General features: G+C 47.9%; 1 protein-coding gene across 1 annotated transcript; it reads left to right on the top strand.

The window, feature by feature from the left end:
* The first annotated feature begins 4,527 nt into the window (after positions 1-4,527).
* Positions 4,528-22,277, top strand: TOMM34 (translocase of outer mitochondrial membrane 34). The gene is made up of 7 exons (XM_038572428.1): positions 4,528-4,682; positions 9,242-9,341; positions 10,369-10,521; positions 13,649-13,818; positions 16,936-17,083; positions 21,596-21,722; positions 21,914-22,277. Exons 1-7 carry the CDS (start codon positions 4,556-4,558, stop codon positions 22,016-22,018), a joined length of 930 nt encoding a protein of 309 aa, XP_038428356.1. The 5' UTR covers positions 4,528-4,555; the 3' UTR covers positions 22,019-22,277.
* The last annotated feature ends 1,462 nt before the right edge of the window (positions 22,278-23,739 follow it).

Raw genomic sequence — 23,739 nt, 5'->3', positions numbered from 1 at the left:
TTTCTGAATTATCTGTTCAAGTCTTTGTCCTCCTTAAAATCGCATTGTTTTATTATTGAGTTCTTAGAGTTTTTTAATATTCTGGATTCTGGATGCATGTCCTTTATCAGATATGTGATTTACAAACATTATCTGGGACTTGTATTTTCATTCTCTTAATCTCAATTAAAGAACAGAAACTTTAATTTTTAAGTATAGTTTATCCATTTTTTTCTTTTATGAGTCATATTTTTGATGTCATACCTAAGAAATCTTGGGGGAGGAGACCAACTGTACAAGCTCACTTCCCAGGTTCCCATGTCAGCAGACTTCTGGATGGTTTCAGCTAGCACTAGCAGGAGGCAGAGGGCAAAACCAAGAGAGAAGCCAGTCTTTTCTTTGCTTCTGATCAAGTATCCAACAGTAACTTTGTCTTCAGCTCCTTCTAGAATGTCCTGACTTGGCTTCAGCTCCTAGCAACTACAGCTTCTGACCCTGTAAATATCACTGATGAGGGAGCAAAGGCAAACAGAGCAAAGCACATGCTAATCCTCCCCAGCTGCCCCCCCTCCATGGGATATGTGTGACATTCTTCAGGCACTTATGGCTGCCCTAGAGCAAAGGAAAGGGGGGAAAAATGATAAAGATCACAGTCACGCAAAATACAAGTTTTCTTCAGCTTTCAACTGACTTCATGATTTGTAAGAAAAAAGCAATTTTCAGAATCCCATAGACTCAATTTCCTGGAGCTCTAAACATCACCCTCCCCTCCCTAGGTCAGAAAATCTTTCATGAGTCACTCCTCACAACACCAGCGCAACTCTTTCCACCCCTGGGTCCTGTCTCGGTGCTTTAATAAAAACCCACCTTTTTCCACCAAAGATGTGTCAGGAATTCTTTCTTAGCCAAACCCCAACACTCCAAACCACATCATCACCATTTCCTTTTTTATCTTCAAGTCCTGAGCATAGTAGTCATTTCCTGCTGCTGCTGACCTTTGGGCTCCTTCACTGTTACCTGTTGGCATCTTGGCTCCTCTGTCACCTCTGAAACCAATTCCCTGAATTAAAATCTTATTTCAAATCCCTCCTATAAGCCATCTTACTCAGATTGTGATTGATACACCTGAATTGAAAAGCATCCAGAATTATAAATTGACAAATTATGATGTCGTTTATACTTCTTTCCCTAAGACTAATTGGTTCATTATTTGGAATTAGCATATAAAAGTATTGGCTGTGCCTGGCTCAGTTAAATGAAACCACCAGTTAACCCTGAAAAGAAGTGTTTAAACAACAATAAAAAATTAATGTCCAATAATAATGTCTGTGCATATTATCACACCTAGGAGACTATGGCTGTAATATCTATTCCTTCTCCATTAAAGCTGAATACATATTAAATATGGCTTTGATGAGATGGTTAATTCAGAGAGATGAAATCTTAATAAATGTCAAAAGTTACTTCCTGCCCCAAAAATAGATCTCAAAAGTGCATCAGCTGATAAATGTATAAATAAATTGGACAAAAAATAAATAATAAATAAATAAAATGGACACCCAAAAAAATGTATACAATGGAATATTATTCAGTAAAAAGGGATGAAGTTCTGATACATGCTATACCGTAGATGACCCCGGAAAACACTATGCTACATGAAAGGAGCCAACGAAGTATCATATATCATATTCCATTTACATGAAAAGTTAAAAGTAGGCAAATATATCAGAATGTAGATTAGTGGTTGCTTTGGGGTTGGGCTTGGGCTTGGGGATGGGGGAGATGGGGTAGGTGAATTGACATGATAACTAAAAGAATGTAGGGTTTCATTTTGGGGTAATGAAAATTCTAAAATAGATTGTGATGATTGTGCAACTCTATAATAAAAAAACCACTGAACTGTACTCGAAATGGGTGAATTATATGCTAATGAATTACTTCTCAATAAAGTTTCTAAAGAGTCACCTCCTGGGGCACCTGGGTAACTCAGTGGCTGAGCGTCTGCCTTTGGCTCAGGTCTGATCCCAAAGTCCTGGGATGGAGTCCCGCATCAGACTCCCTGCAGGAAATCTCCCTCTGCCTATGTCTCTATTTCTCTGTGTCTCTCATGAATAAATAAATAAAAATCTTTGAAAAAAATAAAAAGTCACCTCCTAGAAGACTTCCCCTCTGCCCCGACCCCCCAATTATCTCCCTTCCTTAAATTATTTCAGTTCTGCTTTTATCAGCCCTAATAAAAGGGAAGCCCTGATATTATGGAAAGCATTGTGGGAAGGGATTGCCATCTCTCAATTGCTGTGTAAGAAACAATTCCCAGGGGTGCCTGGGTAGTTCAGTTGGTTAAGCGTCCGACTGACTCTTGATTTTGGCTTAGGTCATGATCTCAGGGTCCTGGAATCACCCCCCCCCCTCTTTTTTGGGCTCCCAGCTCAGTGGGGAGTCTGCTTGTCCCTCTCCCTCTGCTCACTCTGTCTGTCTCAAATCTTAAACAATGAAAGAAAAGAAACCATTCCCAAAATTAGTGGCATAGAACAGTATTTTTTTCTCTCTCATAAATCTACAAAGCATAGCTTTGGAAGGTAGATAATGTCATTTCCACTGTTGAGGGGGCCTCAAAGTCCTTTGCAGTTTCAAAGACAGATGAGATAGACTCCATCTCTTTGATGGCCAAGTTCTGGAAGGGGGTAAAGGACTGGAAATTATTGTTCTGGTCATTTTTGGAAAATACCACTTGCCACCAGTGAATTTGTACCATTTATAATATGGTGGTACCATTTATAATATCTCCACCTGCAAGCAACTGAAAAAAAAAACATCTAAGTGGTGGCTAAGGCACTGTGGCATTTGCTGTTTATCAGTAAGTAGTCCAGAAGTCAGACGTTCCAGGGTTGACTCAGCAGATCAACAATGTCAATTTCATCTTTCAGCTCCCGCCCTACTCAGCATATTGATTTTTCATACCTGTGCTTTTTGCCTCATAATTGCAAAATGACTGTCACGTGTCCAGGTGTATATCCTTAACTACCCAAAGCATAAAGAAAGAAAAAAAAAAGTTTTGCAGTCCTGTACCTCTTATCTGGGAAGAAAAACTTTCCCATAAGCACCCGGGAGACATCCCCATAATCTCGACAGGTATACCAGGGTCACATCCACCCCTGGCCAATCACTGGCAAAAGGAAGTGAGATTGTGATTGGTTTAAAGAAACCCTGATATTCCCTGGACCAGGAGAATTCAGACTTCTAGAAGCAAAGATGGAAGCTGTTGAGTAGATAACCAACAGTTTGTGTGCCTCCTAGGGTTTCCCTACCACACTAAGTGTTCATGCTTTCCATATGGGGGACCTGCCCAGGACTGAGGGGATGCAGAGGGAACAGCCATTCAACCTCCAGAAAGTTTTAATCTGGTTGGGTGAGGTTTACAGAAATAATTATAACTAAACACCTCAGAGACCAGCTGTTTGCCAACAAACCTTTATAACTGCATGTTTGGCGCCAGATCCTATTAGGTCTTGTGGAGACAAAAATAAAGGCCTACTCCCTGCCTTTATTTTTTTATTTTTATTTTTTTACTACCTGCCTTTAAAAAATCTTAGTGTTTGAGAAAAGCTGTAAACTGACAATCACAGAGTGATAAGTGCTAAATGAGAGATAAACCCTGGGAGCAATAGGAGCAGAGGAGGGACAAAGTGAAAAAGACCTGAGGAGTCAAGAAAGGCCTTCAGAGAGGATGGCTGAGTTGATTACAGATGGAGTCGGGATCAGGAAGAGAAGTGCTTGAAAAAAAAAAATTGCAGGGGGTGGGGCGCATAAGTAAAGGTTGGGAAGCAAGAAAAACAGCTTCATGTGCACAGGTGGCAACAAGCAATTAATCAAGTGGGACAGGACGCTGAAGCTAAGCTAAAGCTTCCCTCAGTGAAAGATCCTCATCAACCTATCAGTGCAATCATTCATTAAATCAATTATCTGTAGAGCACCAGGTACCAGTTAGTTTCCAGCCTCAGTGCCTTTGCACTTGCTATCTCTGGGCCCGCGCTCCTTTAATCTTCTCAGGCCCCTTCAGCTCAATTCCTACCCCGGAGTCCCTCGGAGCCCCTACCCCACCCCCCCACCCTCTGATCTAAAAGAGTCCCCACGTGGTCACTTTCCATTACATCCCTGTTCGGTTTTCCTTCTAGCACTAATCACAAGAGCCTATGGTGTTCGTTTGCTCAAGACTTAACAGCGCATCCGTTCCCCTTAGAGCGTAAGCTCCTTGCGAGCAGGCGCCGGGCCTCTTCCCCGGTTTCACCTACGGAGCCCCGGCAACCGCGGCGCCCAGCGCATCTCCAGGGGCCCGAGCTCGCCGGCCGGGCGGCCCCGCCCCGAGCATGCGCAGGGGGCCCCTGGCGCGCGCAGCCCCGGCCCCGCCCCGCGCGCCCCGCCCCGCCCCGCCCCTCCCCCTCCCCCTCCCCCTCCCGGGCAGGCTCCGGGCGGGCCCGCGTCCTCGGCCGCCGGTGCTCCCGCCCACGCGGTTGCGCACGCCTCGGCGCGGTAACGGACGCGCCCCCCGCCCCCGGTGCGCCGGCCCGGCCGCGGGATGGTCCCCAAGCTCGCAGACTCCGTGGAGGGGCTCCGCGCCGCCGGCAACCAGAGCTTCCGCAACGGCCAGTTCGCCGAGGCCGCGGGGCTCTACAGCCGCGCGCTGCGGGCGCTGCAGGCGCAAGGTAGGACCTGGGCCCCCGCGCCCTCCCGTCCCCCCGCCGGCCGGCTTCTCCCTCCGTGACCCCCGCCGCCGCCCACACCTCGCTCCCGCCCTGGGTCAGCCCGGGGCTTGCTTTCCCCGCGGCCAGCTGGCTCACCGGGCTCCCGGGCATCCTTCCCGCCGTTCCCCCACCCGCCCCGGCATCCTACGAGAAACTTCCTTGGCCCTTAACACTTTTTTCTTTTTTTAATTATAATACAGTTTTATTCCTGGTTCTTTTTCACTGACAAATCACAAACATAGTTCCATGGTAATGGGGGTCTTATCACATTTTTTTATTGCAGTAAAAAAAAAATAAATAATAAAAAACAATAATAAAATAAAATAAAAACAGCGTTGAATTTACCTTAACCATTTTTAAGTGGGGTCTTAAGTACATTCACATGGTCGTGCAGCAGATCGCTAGAACTTTTTCATCTGCGACGGTGGAACTCTGTACCTGCTAAACACTAATCTGTCTTCCTTACCCCCCCTCAGCCCTGGGTTTCCACTTTTCTCCTTTGCCTACCTATGATTTTGATTACCTTAGGTACTTCAAATGAGTGAGGTCATACAGTGTTTGTCTTTTGTGACTGGCTTATTTCGCTTAGCAAAACGGTCTCAAGGGCCTTGTAATCCATGTCGTAGCATGTGACATTTCTTCTTTTTTTTAAGGCTGCTTCATTTTCTGTTGTATGGATATACCACCTTTCTTTATCCAAATGTACATAAGGCCTATCTGATAAGGATTAGGGCTGCGAGGAAGATAAATATAAGGGGCACCTGGGTGGCTCAGTGGTTGAGCATCTGCCTTTGGCTCAGGTAGTGATCCTGGGATTGGGCAGGGAGCCTGCTTCTCCCTCTGCCTGTGTCTCTGCCTCACTCTGTGTCTCTCATGAATAAATAAATAAAATATTTTAAAAAGTGGAGGGGGCAGATACAGTAACGTGGTGAGAGGGGTGACTGGGGAGCTCCTTTAGAGTGGAAGGTCAGGGACAACTTGGAAGAAGTGACATTAGAAGTGATGTTGATGTCCAAATGATGAGAAGAAGCCAAGCAGGCACAGTTTTGGGTGCTGCATATTCCAGGTGGAGAGAACTGTCCTTTACAAAGGGCGCCAGGGCAGAATAAGCGTGCTGTGTTGCAGGAGCCAGAGCCTAGTGAGCCCCATAGAGAGTGGAGGAACAGTAAGTATTGAGGGCAGGTAGGCAGAGCCGTATTGCATAGGCATTTTACATGGTAAGGTGGTGGTAAGGAGTTTGGATTTTATTCCCTGATGGGAGGCTACTGGGGAGCTCTGTTTTAAATAGAGGAGCTGCGCATCCTTATCAGTTCTTCCCGGCCTCTAGCTCATGGGAAGACACTTTGGAGAAGAGGTAAGCCTCATTCTAACCAACCACAGCCCATTGCCCCCAATCTCCTCCAGAACGTCTTACCCATGAGCCCTCATTTTCTGTACTACCTGTTTCCCCTTCTCTTCTCGGCTAGCATTTGTTGAGTCCTTTACTGTGTGCTAGACACTACAGACATCATTCCTTTTTATCTTCATACAAACTTATGGATAAGACACGTCATAGATGAGGAGTCCAGAAGAGTTAACCCTGGGTTACACAATGAAGGAATCAGAGGCAGGATTTGAATATGGGTCTGTCTGATTTTTAAGTCCATGTTTTATTTAATTTTTTTTATGATTTTATTTTCATGAGAGACGCAGAGACAGAAGCAGGCTCCATGCAGGGAGCCCGATGTGGGACTCAATCCCAGGTCTCCAGGATCACGCCCTGAGCCGAAGGCAAGCGCTCAACCCCTGAGCCACCCGGGCGTCCCTAAGTCCATTTATTTATTTATTTATTTATTTATTTATTTATTTATTTATTTATTTAATTTATTTAATTTATTTATTTAATTTATTTATTTATTTATTTATTTATTTATTTATTTATTTATTTATGATAGTCACAGAGAGAGAGAGAGAGAGAGAGGCAGAGACACAGGCAGAGGGAGAAGCAGGCTCCATGCACCGGGAGCCCGATGTGGGATTCGATCCCGGGTCTCCAGGATCGCGCCCTGGGCCAAAGGCAGGCGCCAAACCGCTGCACCACCCAGGGATCCCAAGTCCATGTTTTAAATCATTGTGCTAGACTTCTCAAATCCTCTTGTTTTTCTAGGACACTCTTCTTTAGACCCACCTCCTCATCTCAGCCTCACTTGATGAAGTCACTGACAAATCTGATATACTGATAATTTCTGCCTTTTTCTTTCATCTTACCCCAGTTGACCTGGAAAAGCTTATTCCTTTGTATAGATTTATTCTGGATTCTTAGAAGGGCTGGCCTGGAGTCTGGATTTAGTAGGGGGGACCAGCATTTGATTCTGCTCTTGCTATTGATTTTTCACATGTTTTATGGGCAAATCCCTTGATTTCTCTGATCAGTTTTGCTGATCTTGAAAGGACAGCAGGGAGCAACCTAACAAAATAGACCATTCCAGCAAGTCTGTGAAGTAGAATCTTGATGTGACAGGTGAGCACATACGATCAGAGGGATTGAGTGACTCCTGTGGGCTCACCGGCAGAATCATAGGTTCCCATGCCCTTCCCATGGCACCGCTGCTGTTTCTGTGCGACCAAGCCCTAGCGACTTGAGAGGGACTGCAAGTTCTGAGTACTTGTACTTGTTCCTTAAGGGCAAGGATATATTTTACTTTTTTCTGTACTTTGCTGTCCCACTCAGGGCCTAGTAAAGTCAGGGAGAAAGTTATTATTATTATTATTTTTAAATATTTTATTTATTCATGACAGACTCAGAGAGGCAGAGACACAGGCAGAGGGAGAAGCAGGCTCCATGCAGGGAGCCCGACATGGGACTCGATCCTGGGTCTCCAGGATCACACCCTGGGCTAAAGGCGGCGCTAAACCACTGAGTCACCCAGGCTGCCCTATTTTGTTGTTTTTAATGTGTGCATTAGTTATTATATATTTTTTTAGGTTTGTTATTGTTGATATTGAACAAAAGCGATCATCCCTCTATGTGGCAACATACGTAGTGGAAAAAATTAAGTTGTGGAAGGATAGGCAGCGAGGTACCACTTAATTTCTAAAAGCTTTGAAAGCTATAAAATGGCATATTCTCTTCCCTGTGAACCATATGTAATAGAGGTAGGCAAACATACATATAAAAGAATGTTACAGGGCAGCCCAGGTGGCTCAGCGGTTTAGCGCCACCTTCAGCCCAGGGCCTGATCCTGGAGACCCAGGATCGAGTCACATGTCGGGCTCCCTGCATGGGGCCTGCTTCTCCCTCTGCCTGTGTCTCTGCCTCTCTCTGTGTGTCTCTCTCATGAATAAATAAATAAATAAAATCTTTAAAAAAAAGAAGAAGAAGAATGTTACATACCAACTTCAGGGTTACGCTGACCTCCCAGAGTCTGGGGAAGAAGCATAGGGCAAAAGATGAGGATAAGTGGGGCTTTAGCCATCTCAGAAATGAAAAAGGTTGGGAACAAATGTAATGTATGCCAAGTCCAGTGATGGACGTCAAGTATATCTTTTACTGTATTCTAGATGTTTTATAGTCTTCAGAAAAGAGTTTGTTTTTAATTCTTTGGCATATATACCCAGGAGGGGAATTACTGAGTCAGCACTTAATAGTTTTGGAGCTTTTTGTTTGTTTGTTTTCCATTATGGTCTCTGCTAGTGGGTATGAAGTGGTTGAAAAATTATTTTTATTTATTATTTTTTAAAGATTTTATTTATTTATTCATGAGAGACACAGAGAGAGAGAAAGGCAGACACAGGCAGAGGGAGAAGCAGGCTCCATGCAGGGAGCCCGACATGGGACTCGATCCTGGGTCTCTAGGATCAGGCCCTGGGCTGAAGGCGGCGCTAAACTGCTGAGCCACCTGGGCTGCCTGAAAAATTATTTTTAAAATTAAAAGTCATCGTGGCCACACAGTAAAAGACATGGGCTTCTAAGATTGCTGAGGATAAGGATTACCTTTAGAGAAGTGTCTGATAATTCTCCTCCCCAATGGGGGGTAGCTTGAATCCATCCCCTAATTAAGTTGTGCATTGTCCTGGCAAAGTCCTCTCTGATTTGACCAAGTAGGATTAGTCTCTGTCTTTTGTGTCCCCATAATACCCGTTCAGTCTATTTATCACATTCTTCTTTTTCTTTTTCAGGAACCCCTCTTACTGGGTTTACATGCTTTTTGTAACAAAATTCACACACACACCCAAACACACACACATACACACATAGTTAGAGCATGGATTTCTTTGAGCAGAAGCCAGCTGGTTCCTGTTTTGTCTTTTGCCTGGTCCTAACTTCAGTGCTGGAGTGAGTGAATGAGAAGGTACTCGGTTCCCTGTGGGTGGCAGGAAGCTTGCTGCTCTCACCCCCGTGTAAGGATGACAAAGCTGGCAGTCCATCAGACCAGCGAGCCTGGTCAGGTAGCCCAGAGAGCTCAGGAATGAAAGACACCCCAGGGTCCCACGGCATCCATTTCCCTATTAATCTCGTACTTTCCGCTTCCACCTGGCAGGTTGTTCGAACCCTGAAGAAGAAAGTATTCTCTTCTCTAACCGCGCCGCGTGCCACCTGAAGGATGGCAACTGCAGGGACTGCATCAAGGATTGCACTTCGTAAGTAGCCGGGGTGACCTCGGGGGGGGGGGTGGGGTCTCAGGAGAGGAGCCTCTTCTTTGGACCGATTCCCACAGCTAGAGCTATGCCAGATAATTAGGAAGGGTCTTTAGGTGTCACCAGGTCACTGACTGGTGCTTGTGGCCTCTGACTTGTATCTCCGGAGTCTGCCAGAAAGGGAGTAGGGCAAGGACTTAGAGGTGGGCCTCCAGGGCCCTGTGAGACTGGGGCCCTCAGGATGAGGTTGAGTTGCAGACTCGTGACTGGTTTGCCCAGGTGTTTTCTGGGGTGGATGTGCATGGGAGAGAAAGAAAGAGGGACAGAGGTTAGTGAAGCAAGGAGCAGAAGGTATCCATCGATGACCCAGATGTAAAGGACGTTCAGTTTTTCATACTTGTTCCTTCTGCAAGGCAGTCTGACACTGCCTTATTTCCTCATCACTGAAGTGGGACACATGTCTTCATGTGTTCCTAGACCCGATATCCTATGGCTTCACCGTAATTCATGCCCTGGTGCTAGATGAGAAGAGGAGAGGTGAGCGTGCTCATGGAGCCCGTGTAAGTTGCTCTGTGCCAGGTTTCCTTCTTGGAAGGCTCATGACTGCTCTGCGGAGTAAGTTTACCGTCCGGCCCAGGCTAGAATGGAGGCCGTAAAGTGATCTGCTGGGGGCCATGTGGTTGGTGGCAGAGGTGGAGTCCAGACACCATCTGACTGCAGAGCCTATTTCTCCCACCAGGTCAGACTCTGTAGAAACACTTGGAAGAATGAAAGCTACAGGCACTTGTTCTTCATGTGGGGGGATTGCAACTATGAATATTGGTGCCTGGACACACAGATTTCACAGTATTTGTGGTTTTTTGCCCATCCTCCTTTCTCTTCTTCAGTCTAAGCTGGAAAGCCCCTCTGCTAAGGTTTGGCCTTTTTAGCAGTGTCTCTGTGCCAGATGTGACCTCTTGTGTACTGGAAGCTGCCGGTGACCCTGCCTTGTGACTTAACAGCCAGATGACATTTCTGCCCCCTGCTCTAGAGCGCTGGCCCTGATTCCCTTCAGCATGAAGCCCTTGCTGCGGCGAGCATCGGCCTATGAGGCTCTGGAGAAGTACCCCCTGGCCTACGTCGACTATAAGACTGTGCTGCAGATTGATGACAAGGTGGCCTCGGCCCTAGAAGGCATCAACAGGTGAGCGTGAGTCACTTCAGGCTATCTCTCTAGAACTCCCTGTCCTCTGGGATTCACTCGGGACCACGACTTTGGTCACCTTCAGGGGGTCCCTCTGAGCAAGGCCGAGAAACTCCTAGTGAGCACGTGGGGAAGGGGTGGAAGGAGAGTCGAGTCCACTGTTGTGTTCAGTGGGGCCTTGAGAGGTCAGAGTGAGAGGATTGCTGGATTGATTACCCAGCTGCTCAGATTCATTCGCATAGTAAGAACTTACTGAGCTCTGTGTCAGGGATTGTGCCCAGTGTATAGGGAGGACTGCAATAAAAAACAGGCCCAGACCCTACCTGTTTCACAGACCTCTGTGGAGTGGGGAAAGTAAGACAGGGGCATCTGGGACCCAACACTACAGGACTGGTGTTCGCAGGGGTGGGTCAGTGTGTGGTACTGTGACCCCTGTGTGAGGCCTGGCAGGGGGCATTTCCTCCTGGCTTTTGAGTGGCAGTTTGTTCTAGCCACGGATGCCCTCATTTGTGTAACTGATTGTGTTTCCCCTCTTTGCATGGGCTGCTCGAAAGCCAGACTCTGCAGTAATAGCAAACCCTTCCCAGGACTTCGTGGCATGTGTTTGGTGTATTGCTTTTAGCATGACTTGTTTTTCTCTCTGCCTCCTTTTTAGTTTTTATTGTTCAGCAGAATCTGCCACTCAGATGTACCCGACTTTGCATTAGGGCCTGATCTGCCACTCAGATGTACCCACCTTTGCATTAGGGCCTGGGGTGATGCCTGAGACAAAGCTCTTCCTGCCCTGATGAAACCCCTGGTCTCATGGGGAACCCCAGCCAGTCACAGCCCAGTGCACCACAGTGTGGTGGGTGCTGTGGTGGCAGGCGGCCCAGGAGGCCGTGGGGGCAGAAGGGGACACCTGACCAGCCGGGGATGGGGGAGCCAGTCAAGACTTTGCAGAGGAGGTAAGCTGAGGCTGAGAAACAGACATTAGGGCAGCCCTGGTGGCTCAGCGATTTAGCGCCACCTTCAGCCCAGGGCATGATCCTGGAGACCCGGGATCGAGTCCCATGTCAGGTTCCCTGCATGGAGCCTGCTTCTCCCTCTGCTTGTGTCTCTGCCCCCTCTCTCTCTCTCTCTGTGTCTCTCATGAATGAATAAATAAATTAAAAAAAAAAATAAAAAAGAAACAGAGACATCTGGGGCCAGGGCCACAGGAAGGGCAGCTGTGCAGGGTGAGCCAGGATGATGTATTCCAGGAGTTGTGAGAAGTCCCATGTCACTTGGTGCTGCTGGTGAGCAGCTCAGCTCGGACATGTGAGGTGAGGCCAGATTACACAGGTCCTGGACCTAATCTAGGCAGGGTGAGGCATTGTGAAAGGGTCTTTCACAGGGGAGTTGCATGAGCAGATTTGGGAGAAGAGCCCCCTGGCTGCCATGTTGCCGGGTGACACGAAGAAGAACAGAACTGGAAGGGCTGGGGAGTAACTCAGAGGGTGGAGACAGTGGAAAGAGGATGCGGGGATCAGTTCTGGGGACAGTTAAGTAGCAGTCCAGGGAATTTGGCTGTTGCGGATGGTGAGAAGGGAAGAACAGGAGAATCATCCGGTGGCTGATGCGTTGAGTTGGAGGGGACCGAGAGACTTAAGGACAGTGGCTGGTGTTATGTGGGTTTTGGAGCAGAAGAGACAAATACAAGGCAGGCATGTGGATTTGAAGGTCTGTCAGCATAGAGGTGAGTTGAGGTTGTGGGAGAAAAAAAAGACCCCCCCCCCAGCAAGTGAGCAGGATGACGTTTTGAAAGTTGCAGCATTGAGGGACTTCCAGGAGAACTGCAGCTGGAGGGCAGGAGGAAACTTGGAGCATTTAGGGAAGAAGTCTTTCCAGAAGGGTGAAGACCTCATTCCCGTCAGGTGTTCTAATGACTTAAGCAGGCTTCTGCGTTTCAGAGTGAGAGCTTCTGGTGGTGGTTATGGAAGCATCCAGGAGGGTCAGAAGCCCAGGTGGCCGTGGATTTAAGAAGCCTGGCTGTGAGAAGCAGGGGAGTCCAGCTGCGGTGGCAGAGCAGGGTCTCCAGGGGGGTCTTACGAAGTGAGGAAGTAGTTAAATGCAGACAGTTGGAAGACAGTAGAGAAGATCAAGCTAGAGGAGAGCTGCTGGCCGTGGTTCCTGATGGAGGTAGGAGGAGGTGAGGCCCAGAGCTGAGGTGGAGAGACTGGCCTTATCACTTCCTCAGTGGTGACAGGAGAGAAATAGGAAGGATTCGGTGCCTGTGCAGGTGGGACCAGGAAGGGTGCCCTGAAAAAGCAGGAGGGGTTGGAGAACCAGGCTGAGGAAGGTGGAGGTTTGAAATAGCTTTGGGGGCTTAGTCAGAGACCATGAGTTTGTAGTGATAGCAGCCTGTGACGCTTTCTTTCTAGTCACATAGGAGCCCAGTCGTTGGAGCAGAAAAACCACACAATTGGCTTTACTCACTGATGGAGCACATACCTGGCACCCACCTGGCGATGTGCTAGGTGCTGGAGATCACGTAACCAAATGGATGTGGTCCCAAAGCAGCGTTTTAAGCAAGTTAGCTGGGCCCAGAAGGAGGAGATGGGGAGTGGGAAGTGAAGAGATCATTCCAGGTAGAGGGAAAAGCATGTGCAAAGGCTGGAACAAACAGATCAAGAGGGAATGTGGCACACGGTCAAAATGGAGGTGGGGAGGGGACCAGATCTCAGGCCCTGTCAACCTAGGAAAATGGGAACCAGTGGAGGATTTTAAAACTTGATAATGACCTAAGATTTGTATTTTTTAAAAGTCTGAGCAGTAATCAAATGTCAGGTGCTTACATGTCCTTGTAATAGATCCATTAAGAAAATATAAGACATACAATCCCTTCTTGGGGCGCGTGTGGTCCTTCGGGGGTAAGGTTGAAGTACCCTTAAGAAGCAGCAAGTCACCACTTTGAAGGTAACAGTGTGGCCAACTGATGGCCAGGCAGGGAGGGAGGGTCATGGTGGCAGACTTCGGTTCCGTTCCTGCTGTTTGTCAGAAGGACTATAAGGGGATGATGGCTCTTGTACACCCACTTTGGATTTATGAGAGAAGGAATATTTTGACCCAACCGCAAACCTCCCTGTAATACTGCCTGCCTTTCCAGAATGACCAGAGCTCTCGTGGACTCACTGGGGCCCCAGTGGCGCCTGAAGCTGCCCTCTATTCCCCTGGTGCCTGTTTCAGCCCAGAAGAGGTGGGATTTCTCGCCTCCGGAATACCAGAAAGAGATAGCTAAAAGCAAATTCAAAGAAACCACAACTGCAAAGACCACAGGTAAGCTGTGACATCCTACCCAGAGCATTACAATCTCCCCATAGCCACCTTCTTTAGAGTAATCCTGTAAAAATCAGTGATGCTTATGCTGAGCTATAACAATTATGTAAGAAAACAAGTCTTGTTCTCTTAGAGACTGTCCTCTCAGTTCCATCCTGAGAGCGATGAGAAAGCCCACCCACCACTTTACAGATTCAGTGATAGAGAAGGCAAGTTGAATTCTCAGCCTGACATATATAGGTATATAGCGTTAGTTTCCTTCTCTTTCCTCTGGCAGCATTGGGGATGGATGATCTAGGATGTTTTTGGTGGCAAGAACAGAAAAACTCAACGTGGTAAAAATAACAGAATGCATTGGCTTATGGAACTGAAAAGTTCCAAGTTCAGGTTCAGGCAAGGTTTGCTCTAGCAGTTCACTACATTATCAGACTCTGACTCCATTCCTCTGTAGTCTTCTCAGCTCTTTCCTCTAGTGTGTCTGCTTTGTCTTGGGACAATCTTCCCTCCCATTAGTAAAGTAGCTGTTAAATAGTTCCTGGCCTTGTGTCCCAGAGGAAGAGAAAAAGGTGGGAAAAGGTGGTTGTCTTCTGATAGCTCCCTAAGAAAGAGAGGGTTTCTTTCCTTTGAATCCCTAGGTCACATGTCTTCTCATTGTATTCTGGCCTGTTTGGTCACGGGCCATTCTCTGAACTAGTCCCTGTGACCAGGGGCTGAGATTCTGTGATGAGCTCCACCCTGAGCCATCTGCTCCCAACTTCATAGCTGGAGAGGAATGCTTCCCCAAGAACACCCACATCAGTGAGACCCTGGAGGTGGAATAAGAGGGAAGATCAAAGCCAGGTAGCCCCAAAACAGGAGATTCTCTGCCTCCACAGTGTGCAGTTGGGGATACCATCCTTCAGGCATCCGGCTCACCACGCCTCGGGGAAGTAGCTGGGCCCAGCAAGCTAGGTATGGAGGATGGGAGGTACAGAAGGTGTGAGGGCCAAAGCCTTTGGATGGGTGTTAGCAGACAGCAGGTTTGCTCCCCTCCCCAGGAGGGAACGTGTGTGGCCATGGGTAGCACTCAGGGGAACCTGATATGTGTCCCCCCACTCTTCTCTAGAATGGAAGTGTGGGGTGCTGGCGAACTAGACGGCTTCAGTGCACCCACCACGTGTTTCATTCTTTCATAGTCACCAAGCCATGTATTTTCCAGGCTCCATGTCAAGCAGTGTGACATAGAGAGGACAGGCAGTCTTGGCCTTCAGGAAGCTCTCGGTCTGGATAAGAGACTGAGACATAAACAGCATTTTTCAAATACAGGAGGAAGGACAAGTGCTTTAGAGCCTTTAGTATTGGGGGAGTTCAAAACAGGAACTAACGGACGTGCGCCTAGGGGGCCCGGGGAAGGCTCCTGGAGGAGATGGCATGTTGAACTAGACCTCGAAGTGGGGCATTCTTCAGGTGGGAGGGAGAAGAGGAGGGAGTCTCTGGCAGAGACGGAGAGAGCTAGAGAAGGCAGTGCGTGGTATCGCTGGTGGGAGGTGGGAGTGAGCATGACGGCAGCCTGTGGCGTGTGGCAGAGTGAGGGGCAAGCTGCAGGTGCATGTATTTTGTGGCCCCAACAGGTGACAGGTGTGTCCACGCAGAATGCTTGCGAGAGCAGCAGACAGCAAAGCTGGAAGCGAGGCGGATCTCTGAGTAGAAGGGATGAGTGAGCCGAACTGTGGCAGTGGGGATGAACCAACCCCAGGGAGATGTGTCAGTGCAGGCGACTCTGAGGAATAGTATTGAGGGGAAGAAACAGAACCAGGTTATGGAAGGATGCTTAGGATTATTTGTTTTTTTTTTGTTTTTTTTTTTTTAATTTTTATTTATTTATGATAGTCACAGAGAGAGAGAGAATAGCAGAGACACAGGCAGAGGGAGAAGCAGGCTCCACACACCGGGAGCCCGACGTGGGACTTGATCCCGGGTCTCCAGGATCGTGCCCTGGGCCAAAGGCAGGCGCCAAACCGCTGCGCCACCCAGGGATCCCTGTTTTTTTTTTTTATATGAAATTTAAAAACAGCAAGTGGTATATGTGTGTGTATATATTTACATATATATAGTATGTATATAATATACATTATATACAATATAAATATATATATGCACATACATATACATATAAATATACACATATACATATATATAGCTAAGCTACCAAGAAAAAGGGGGGAAGGACACACAGAATTAGGGACCATGGTTTCCTCCAGGGGTGGGTTGCCTGGGGGAGGGGGCCCCTCCAGGGCTCCAAAGGCCATGATAAGTGTCTCTCTCTCAAGGTGAGGGATGAAATCAAGGGTGTTAGCTTTGTTCCTAAAGCCTTGCTTACCCTTGCCATAAATACTCAGGATTTTAAAGATAGTTTTTAAAAAAGAAACCCAGTGATCTGGGAGGCGGGCCGGGAGCAGGAGTCCCGGCTGTGCAGCAAAGGGCCTAAGGGCCTAGCAAGAGCATCCCAGAGCTCACCTGCTGTCTCTGTCCGGGAAGGAAGGCAGGGGCAGAGCTGCGTGGGGTGAGGGGAGGAGCAGAGACGAGGGGCAAGGGGGTTCTTCTGCCCTGTTCTGAAAGCCTAGGAGCTACACTCTTTCTTTCTCAGATGCTGACTTGCTTAAATCCTTGCTTATTCTCCTGCTGTAAGTTTATAGGGTGCTCTGCACTTTGTGAGGTACTCTCAGGGTTTGTCCTGACACTAGCCAGTGTGGGGAAGGTGGTGCCCCCCACCTCCACCCCGTGGTGCTGCATTGTACAGAGAGACCCAGGTCCCAGAGGCTTAGGTAGGTCACACCGAGTCCCCAGCTCCGGAGCGGCAGCGCTGGGGCTCGAACCCGGCCTGCTTTGCACCACGTATCTGTTCTTATGTGCACATCTGTGTGTGTTTACATCAAGAGTCCCCAACCTCCTCTGACTGAAAACTGGAAACTGCACGGGGGACTCGGATCCTCAGGGAGGCTGCTTTAGAGCAGGATAGGGAGGCCCGGGCAGGTGCGGGGAGGGTCACAGATGCCTGGGAAGAGCCGATGCTGGCGAGGCATCGTGGATCTCGGGCACCCGCTCCATGGCTTTTTCCTCTTCTGAATTTGCATCTAGTGCCTTCTGCTGGGGATGTGGAGAGAGCCAGAGCTCTGAAGGAAGAAGGCAATGAGCTTGTAAAGAAGGGAAACCATAAGAAAGCTATTGAGAAGTACAGTGAAAGCCTCTCATTTAGTGACATGGAGTCCGCCACATACAGCAACAGGTATCTGCACGCAGCCGCTGGCCTGGGGGTTTCAGGATGGTGGCTGTTGTCTGGCTAGTCTTCTCTGGACTGGGGCGGGCTCTACCTTCCTAGGGTTCAGTCAGTACGTCATAGCTCGAAATAGGCATTCACAGGTGTTTGGTCACCGTGAGGAGGATGTGGCCAGTGGCATTTGCTCTCTTAAACGAACAGAAGCTGAATCCTGTCAGTCTGGAGACTCAGATTTTCATGAACCATCCAAGTGAGGACAAGCAGCATGCCTGTTATGTAGACACGGCCTCAACACCTACCTGTCTCATGGCCCTCCCCCTGCCCCCAGCCCCACAGCTTCCCAGGACCCTCCTGCTACAAGGATGGGCACAGTCTCAGCACAGTTTCAGAACCCAAGGTGTGGACTCTTGCCTGGCCTGGGAGTAAGAGAGAGAGGGTCCTCTAGCCTGGAGGCTGTGATCTGTGGCCCAGTGAGCACCCCGCACCATGGGCTGCTGTCCATGGCTCCCAGTTCTTTCCACCCATAGTGGGGGCACCATCCCTTTATTGGATAGGAGTCACGGCTTTGCAACATACTCAGGTGTACTGGTGGTCGGGGGTCTTCCCCTTTTAAAGTCAAGAAATCAGAGGCTCGAGCCAGAAGGGCTTTACGCCAACTCGCCTGGCCAGTAAATGGTGGAGACAGACCTGGCTCCAATGAGATCTATTAGTTTTCCTCTCAGAACCTTGAAACATTCAAACATTCAGCAAGGGACCAAATCTGATGCACATCTTTTTTTTTTAAGATTTTATTTATTCATGAGAGACACAGAGAGAGAGGCAGAAACATAGGCAGAGGAAGAAGAAGCAGGCTTCATACAAGGAACCCGATGTGGGACTCCATCCCAGGAATCTAGGATCACGCCCTGAGCCAAAGGCAGACACTCAACTGCTGAGCCACCCAGGCGTCCCATGATACATGTCTTTCTTATAAAATATTTACTATAAAATGTTATAGATTGTTCCTCCCATACTGCTAACATATACATATTACTCTTTAGTTCAAAAATCTTGGATCTACTATAGTCTTGCCATTCCCTATCCAAAATTTTTGATATAAAATGTGTTCCAGATTTGAGTAAGGTAATACGATCCATACACTGGACTACATAAGTACTCCCATAGGGTCGGGGGCGGTTGCTAAAGTTCGTTGTTAACCTTTCTGCCGTGAAACATAGGGAACTCCTGTGTTCACATGGGGCAGTGTTAAAGGGGCCTCATGCCTACGCAGGTCAGGTTTTGTTGTGAAATAAGTTAAAAGGAGAATGTTTAGTTTTAAAGCCTGGATTTTAGAATTTGGGACGTGGTTTTACTGGCTGATTGGATCACGGGTGCCTCAGTCTGCTGGCCTCACCGGAGGAAAGGCTGCTGCCCATTTGTTCTGTTTCTGCAGCAGCATTTTGACTCACTTGTCTCTGAGCCCACTGGACTCGTTCACCTCAGATTGCGAGGGACCTCTATTAGCCTATTTTCCTGGGTTTTTAACACATTCAAGACAGTGCTTTGTTTAAATATGGATTTTCATGCAAGTGTGTCTATGCTACCCCATTTTAATTATTAGTGCTATATGAACATCACTGGCTTTTTTTCCAGGTTTGTCCTTCCAGCCAAACCTTAAGATTATTATTTTTTTTAACCTTAGGATTATTTTGACAGACTTGGTGGGCATTTGGTTGTGGTTCCATATAACTTATAAATTTAATTTAGAGGCCCAATAACTTGACACAAAACTGAGTTTTCCATCCACTGTGGCTGGAGCTATACTGCATCCTGGATGCTGTTTCAGTGCTCCACCTGGTACATCTGCAGCTCTTGCACCAGGGCTTCGTCTAGGCCTTCCTTCAGTTCTCCCTGTGCAGCTGGTACTTCAGTGGGGCTGTCACTTACGTACCCGGCACCTGACTGCTTGCCCTGAAGGAACCCTTAGAAGAGTCTCATTTACTCTGGAATTATTTTATTCTGAGACAGTGGGTTCAGAAAAATGAATTAGTGTGCACACAGCTCAATAACAAATACTTGATCAAGTTGGGACTTAAGCCAGGTCTTTGTGACTCCAAAGCTTGGGTTCCTTCTCACCTATATCATCTCCCAGACTCCTTTGTAATGAACACCCTTCAACTGGATACAAAAATCATTGTTTGCCAAAAGCCAAGGTGGTTTATTTTGTAGCCCAGAGTCACACACTTTTAACATCTTAAATATAATCTTTAGAAGTATTAACGTAATACCTATCACATTTATACTCTGCAATCCCCACATCATATGTAATGCATGGTTCTTCTACTTCCCAGAAACTTAGCTAAACTTCTCTAATTTGCCAGAGCCCACTGGGAGAAAACCAGTTTCCTTAGAATTCTATGTTGAAATTTAAATCAAGGACCACTATTCTAAAACTTAGTAGCTTACGACAGCCATTTTATTTTGCTCATGATTTGTGAGCAGGAATTCAGAAAGGGCAGACCTTACTTAGGATCTCTCTTTCAGGAGCAACAAAATAGTAGGTGTGGCTGGAGTCCTCTGAAGCCTTCACTGGCATGTGTGGCCCCGGGGACGGCACCACTCGGGCCAGCTGGCACCTTTTTTCTTTCTGTCCTGGCAGCCTTTTCTCATATGCTGGCTTGAGCTTCCTCACAGCATGGTGGCTCCAGGGTAGGTGGCTTCTCAAATGGCAGCTCAAGGCTTCAAGAACCCAGGCTGTAGCCCCAAGGCCTGTGTAACCTAGCATTGGAACTTACAGCACATCCTTTCCTCTCTACTGGTTAGTCACAGAACCTGCCTAAGTTAGGACCCCTTCATTGGGAAGAGTTCCCCAGAATTTGTGCCTGCTTTTAAGTTCGTACATAGCAGTGTTGGGGGGATACTCTGGCTGACTGTGCCAGTGGAGCATACAGCTCCTGATCTCAGGGTCATGGGTTTGGGCCCCACACCTAGGTATAGAGATTACTTAGAAAAAGCTCCCCCTTGTATCAATTTTTTTAATTTATAAATTCCCCTCAATCATAATGAAACCACTAGAATTTTCTTTACGATGGTTCCAAAGTTTATTAGGAAAAAATGTGAATAGCAGCATAAGAATTCAGCATATGATAAAGTGTAGAAAAAAGAGGGATTATCCAATGAATGGTGTTCCATTGACTGGATAGGAGTTAAAAATAAACCTGAATCTCTATCTTACTCCATCTTTTAAAATAAATTCTAAGCAGATCACAGTTTCAAATGTAGAAAGTAAAACCATTAAGTTCTAGAAGAATGTGTAGGTTAATTATCTCATAGTGGGGAAACTATTAAAATTGTTGTGGGGTAGGGGATAGGGATCACAGAGGTCGTTAAAGGTAAATTTGATTTCATGAGGTTAGAAAGCCTTATGTAAAGGTACTGAGCTTTGTGCATATTGAAAGCAACTATAGTAAAACAGACCTTTTCTTCCATTATTGACTGAAGTTAAAGGTTGACACCTGGGGTTGGTACAGTTACAGGAAAATAGAAATAGTTATGGATAGAGCCTAAGAGAGCAGCTCTTTTGGAGAGCGTTTTGGCAATAACAGTCAAGGTGCATTTGTAAATCTGTTGACCCATCCATCCCTCCCAGTAGGCATCTAAGTTTTATGTACAGGGAGGCTCATAGCAGCATCTTACATTTACAAACTGGGAGGAATGAAAAATACATCCAGATAGAGAATTGGTAAAATAAGTTATGGTTCATCCAACTAAGTGAATACGGCTCCCATTGCAAATAGTGAGGTGGAACGGAGTTCCGGAAGGAGCTCCAAGACACCTGTTTTTAGTGGCCGTCTGGGGAGAACACACTGAGGAAGATGTTCATACTTTTTTCCCCATAGATGCAGAACGCTGTATGGATGGATGCATGCAACTTTTTTCCCATGATTATGAAAATGATCACAATATAAGTTTAATTGTACATTGAACACTCATACACCTAAATTCTTCGTTAATGTGGTGTTACATTTGTTCTATCACTGTGTAGCCATTGATTGGTCCATCTTGGTTTGGGCACATTCAGAGTGAGTTGCAGACATCTTTACGTCTTCCCGCTAGCATGTCCACATGTCCATCCTCAGGGTCCAGTTCTGATGTTTCAGGTAGAGGGCTTTTTAATCTATCAGGAGCAAAAGAGCACAGGATGGGAACATGGAGTAGTCTGAGTGACGGAACCAACCGGTCAGGGTGTGGAGTCCTGCAGGTTGTGCCCCCATCCAGGCTCCGCCCCACAGCAGCCCTGGTACAGGTGTTCCCCCCCCCCCCGACCCCTGACACCTCCCCACCCCACCCCCCCACCCCACCCCCGAGCCAGCCAGCACCTTCCATCTGTAGAGCAGGGCCGGCATTGCTGCAGGGGTAAGGGAGCTATAGGGGGCCCAGCACAGATCGGGTGCTCAGTGAATCCACAGTCACCCCCACCTTATGGCTGGTGGGCAGCCTCGAAGCCATGACTGAACCCTCCAAATGGTCTTCCCCCATCAGAGCACTCTGCCATCTGGTCCTGAAGCAGTATAAGGAGGCAGTGAAGGATTGCACAGAGGCCCTCAGGCTGGATGGAAAGAACGTGAAGGCGTTCTACAGACGAGCACAAGCCTACAAGGCACTGAAGGTAAACAGCCTGACTGGTACCTGTGGGGACGTCCATGTCTGAAGTGGCACGTCCAGAGCGGAGGCAGGGCAAGGTGGGGAATACCATGTTCATCTCCTGGGGAGCCCACGTTGCTCAGGGCAGGCCCACGGGTTGAGACCCTCTGCCCCCCAGTTGGGTCTCCGTCTTCACCACCCTCTCTCTCCTCTCAGGACTATAAATCCAGCTTTGAAGACATCAGCAGTCTCCTGCAACTTGAGCCCAGGAACGTCCCTGCCCAGAGGTTGCGGCAGGAAGTTAACCAGAGTTTAAACTAAAATCCCAGAAGGGCAGCAGTATACACCTGTGCCCAAGCTCTGTCCTCTGTGCCTGCTCCTGGCACCCGGCACGCCCCCGAGTGAGCTCTGAAGCAACTCCAAGCTGATGGCTTCCCAGCCCTTAAGAGGCTTTGCCTGTTCAAATTAAGCTCAGTGTAGTTTAAAAAAACAAAAAAAAAAAAAACAACAAAAAAAAACAGATGTTTTATTTTGCTGGAATGTCCCCACTAGAGCTGAAGCCCTATTCCCCACTCCCCCCCAGACTTTGCTCTGTCCCTGCCCCCAGCATGCAAGCCCCAGCATGCTGCTCCTCCTGCTCTTCTAGTTTCACCAGACCCATCTCCCTGTGCTTCATCTGAGCAAACTGAGCTCGTGGGGTGGGGGGTGGGTGGGTAAGGGAGAAACTAGAACCCAGAGCAGCCTGTCGAGCTGGTTCTCCAGGGCTACCATCCCCACCCTGTCCGTGGCAGAGTTCCTTGTGTTCTGAGCTCCAGTGCCTTTTGGCTGGGCCCTCCTTGGGTAGGGACGGAGAATCCTGACCCTTGGACGGCCTTGGCCGTGGCTCCATGCTGCTGCCTCCTGCATGGAGGTGCCTAACCGGTGTTAAGCGTCCAGAGGTGTGGCCGCTCCCGAAGGTGGGATGGAGAGAGGCCTTGAAGTCCGTGTCCTTCCAGTCTGGGCAGGGACTTATTTTGACCTCAGCAGTGGTTCCCTCCACGCTTCTTGGTTCTTTGTAACGTGAAGTTAATTTGAACAAAACTGACTTTGTTGAACTGTGTTATTTAAAGGTATTGTATTAAACATCTTTCTGGTACATAAAGGTTTGCTGTACTTAATTTAACGTTTGTTTTTTCAGCTTTGGGTTTGGAACTTAGCGGTAATAAAAAGCTGCTGCTTATTGAGCATTTATGCACTCGTTGAACAGACTTCCTGGAATGTCTGCATGGGTCAGGCTCTGTCTAGTGGGGAAATCACAGTAACCAGACACGGTCCCTGCTCTCAGAGGGCTGAGGCTCTGGTGGGCAGTGGAGAAGGTGATCGGACAGTCCCAGGAACAAGATGCAGCCTGCTTAATCATCAGAGTGCTTTCCCTGCCCCGTGTGGGGTGGGACGCTTGGAGAAGGGGTCCCTGAGGACATTGGCTTGCATGGAATTCCAGTGTGGGAGTTAGACTGGTGAAGAAGGCGGAAGGCAATCCAAGCAGCCACAACAGCGGTTTGTAAAGCTAGGAGGAGGGGGCAAGGACCTGGACCAGAAAGTGCTGCTCAAGTTCATAAGACATGGCAAGGAGGGTGGACAGCACTTTAGGATTTGACCAGAATTAAGGGCTGCCACCCTTTCCTGGGCTGTGTCCCAGTTAAACTGTTCTCCCCTTAATGGAGCAGCAAGCAATTTGAGGACTCTCCGAGCAGAGGGATTTCATTGTCCCTTTGCTCCCCATCACCTAGTACTGAGCGCCATTCAGCTGTTAGCACACTGCTTCTGACCTCGGAGGGATGCATCTCTGCACTGTGAGCAACCACCGACCTCCAAGCTAAGCAGATTTTAGGGTTCACAGGCAGACCCATGTGTATGGCCTAGGGACCAAAGTGGGGAGCTGTACCCCTTTTATCCCCCACCCTTAGACATGACTCTTACCTGATTTAAGTTCAGTGGTGACGTCCATTCACGATTGAATGACTTTTCAAGGTCTAGAAGGCAAGCATCTTGATTTACTAATG

The sequence above is a fragment of the Canis lupus genome, chromosome 24 (genome assembly GCF_011100685.1).
Source record: "Canis lupus familiaris isolate Mischka breed German Shepherd chromosome 24, alternate assembly UU_Cfam_GSD_1.0, whole genome shotgun sequence".
NCBI classification, from domain to species: Eukaryota; Metazoa; Chordata; class Mammalia; order Carnivora; family Canidae; genus Canis; species Canis lupus.
The sequence above is the reverse complement of the archived record's forward strand: the minus strand, read 5'-3'. Positions and strand labels throughout refer to the sequence as shown.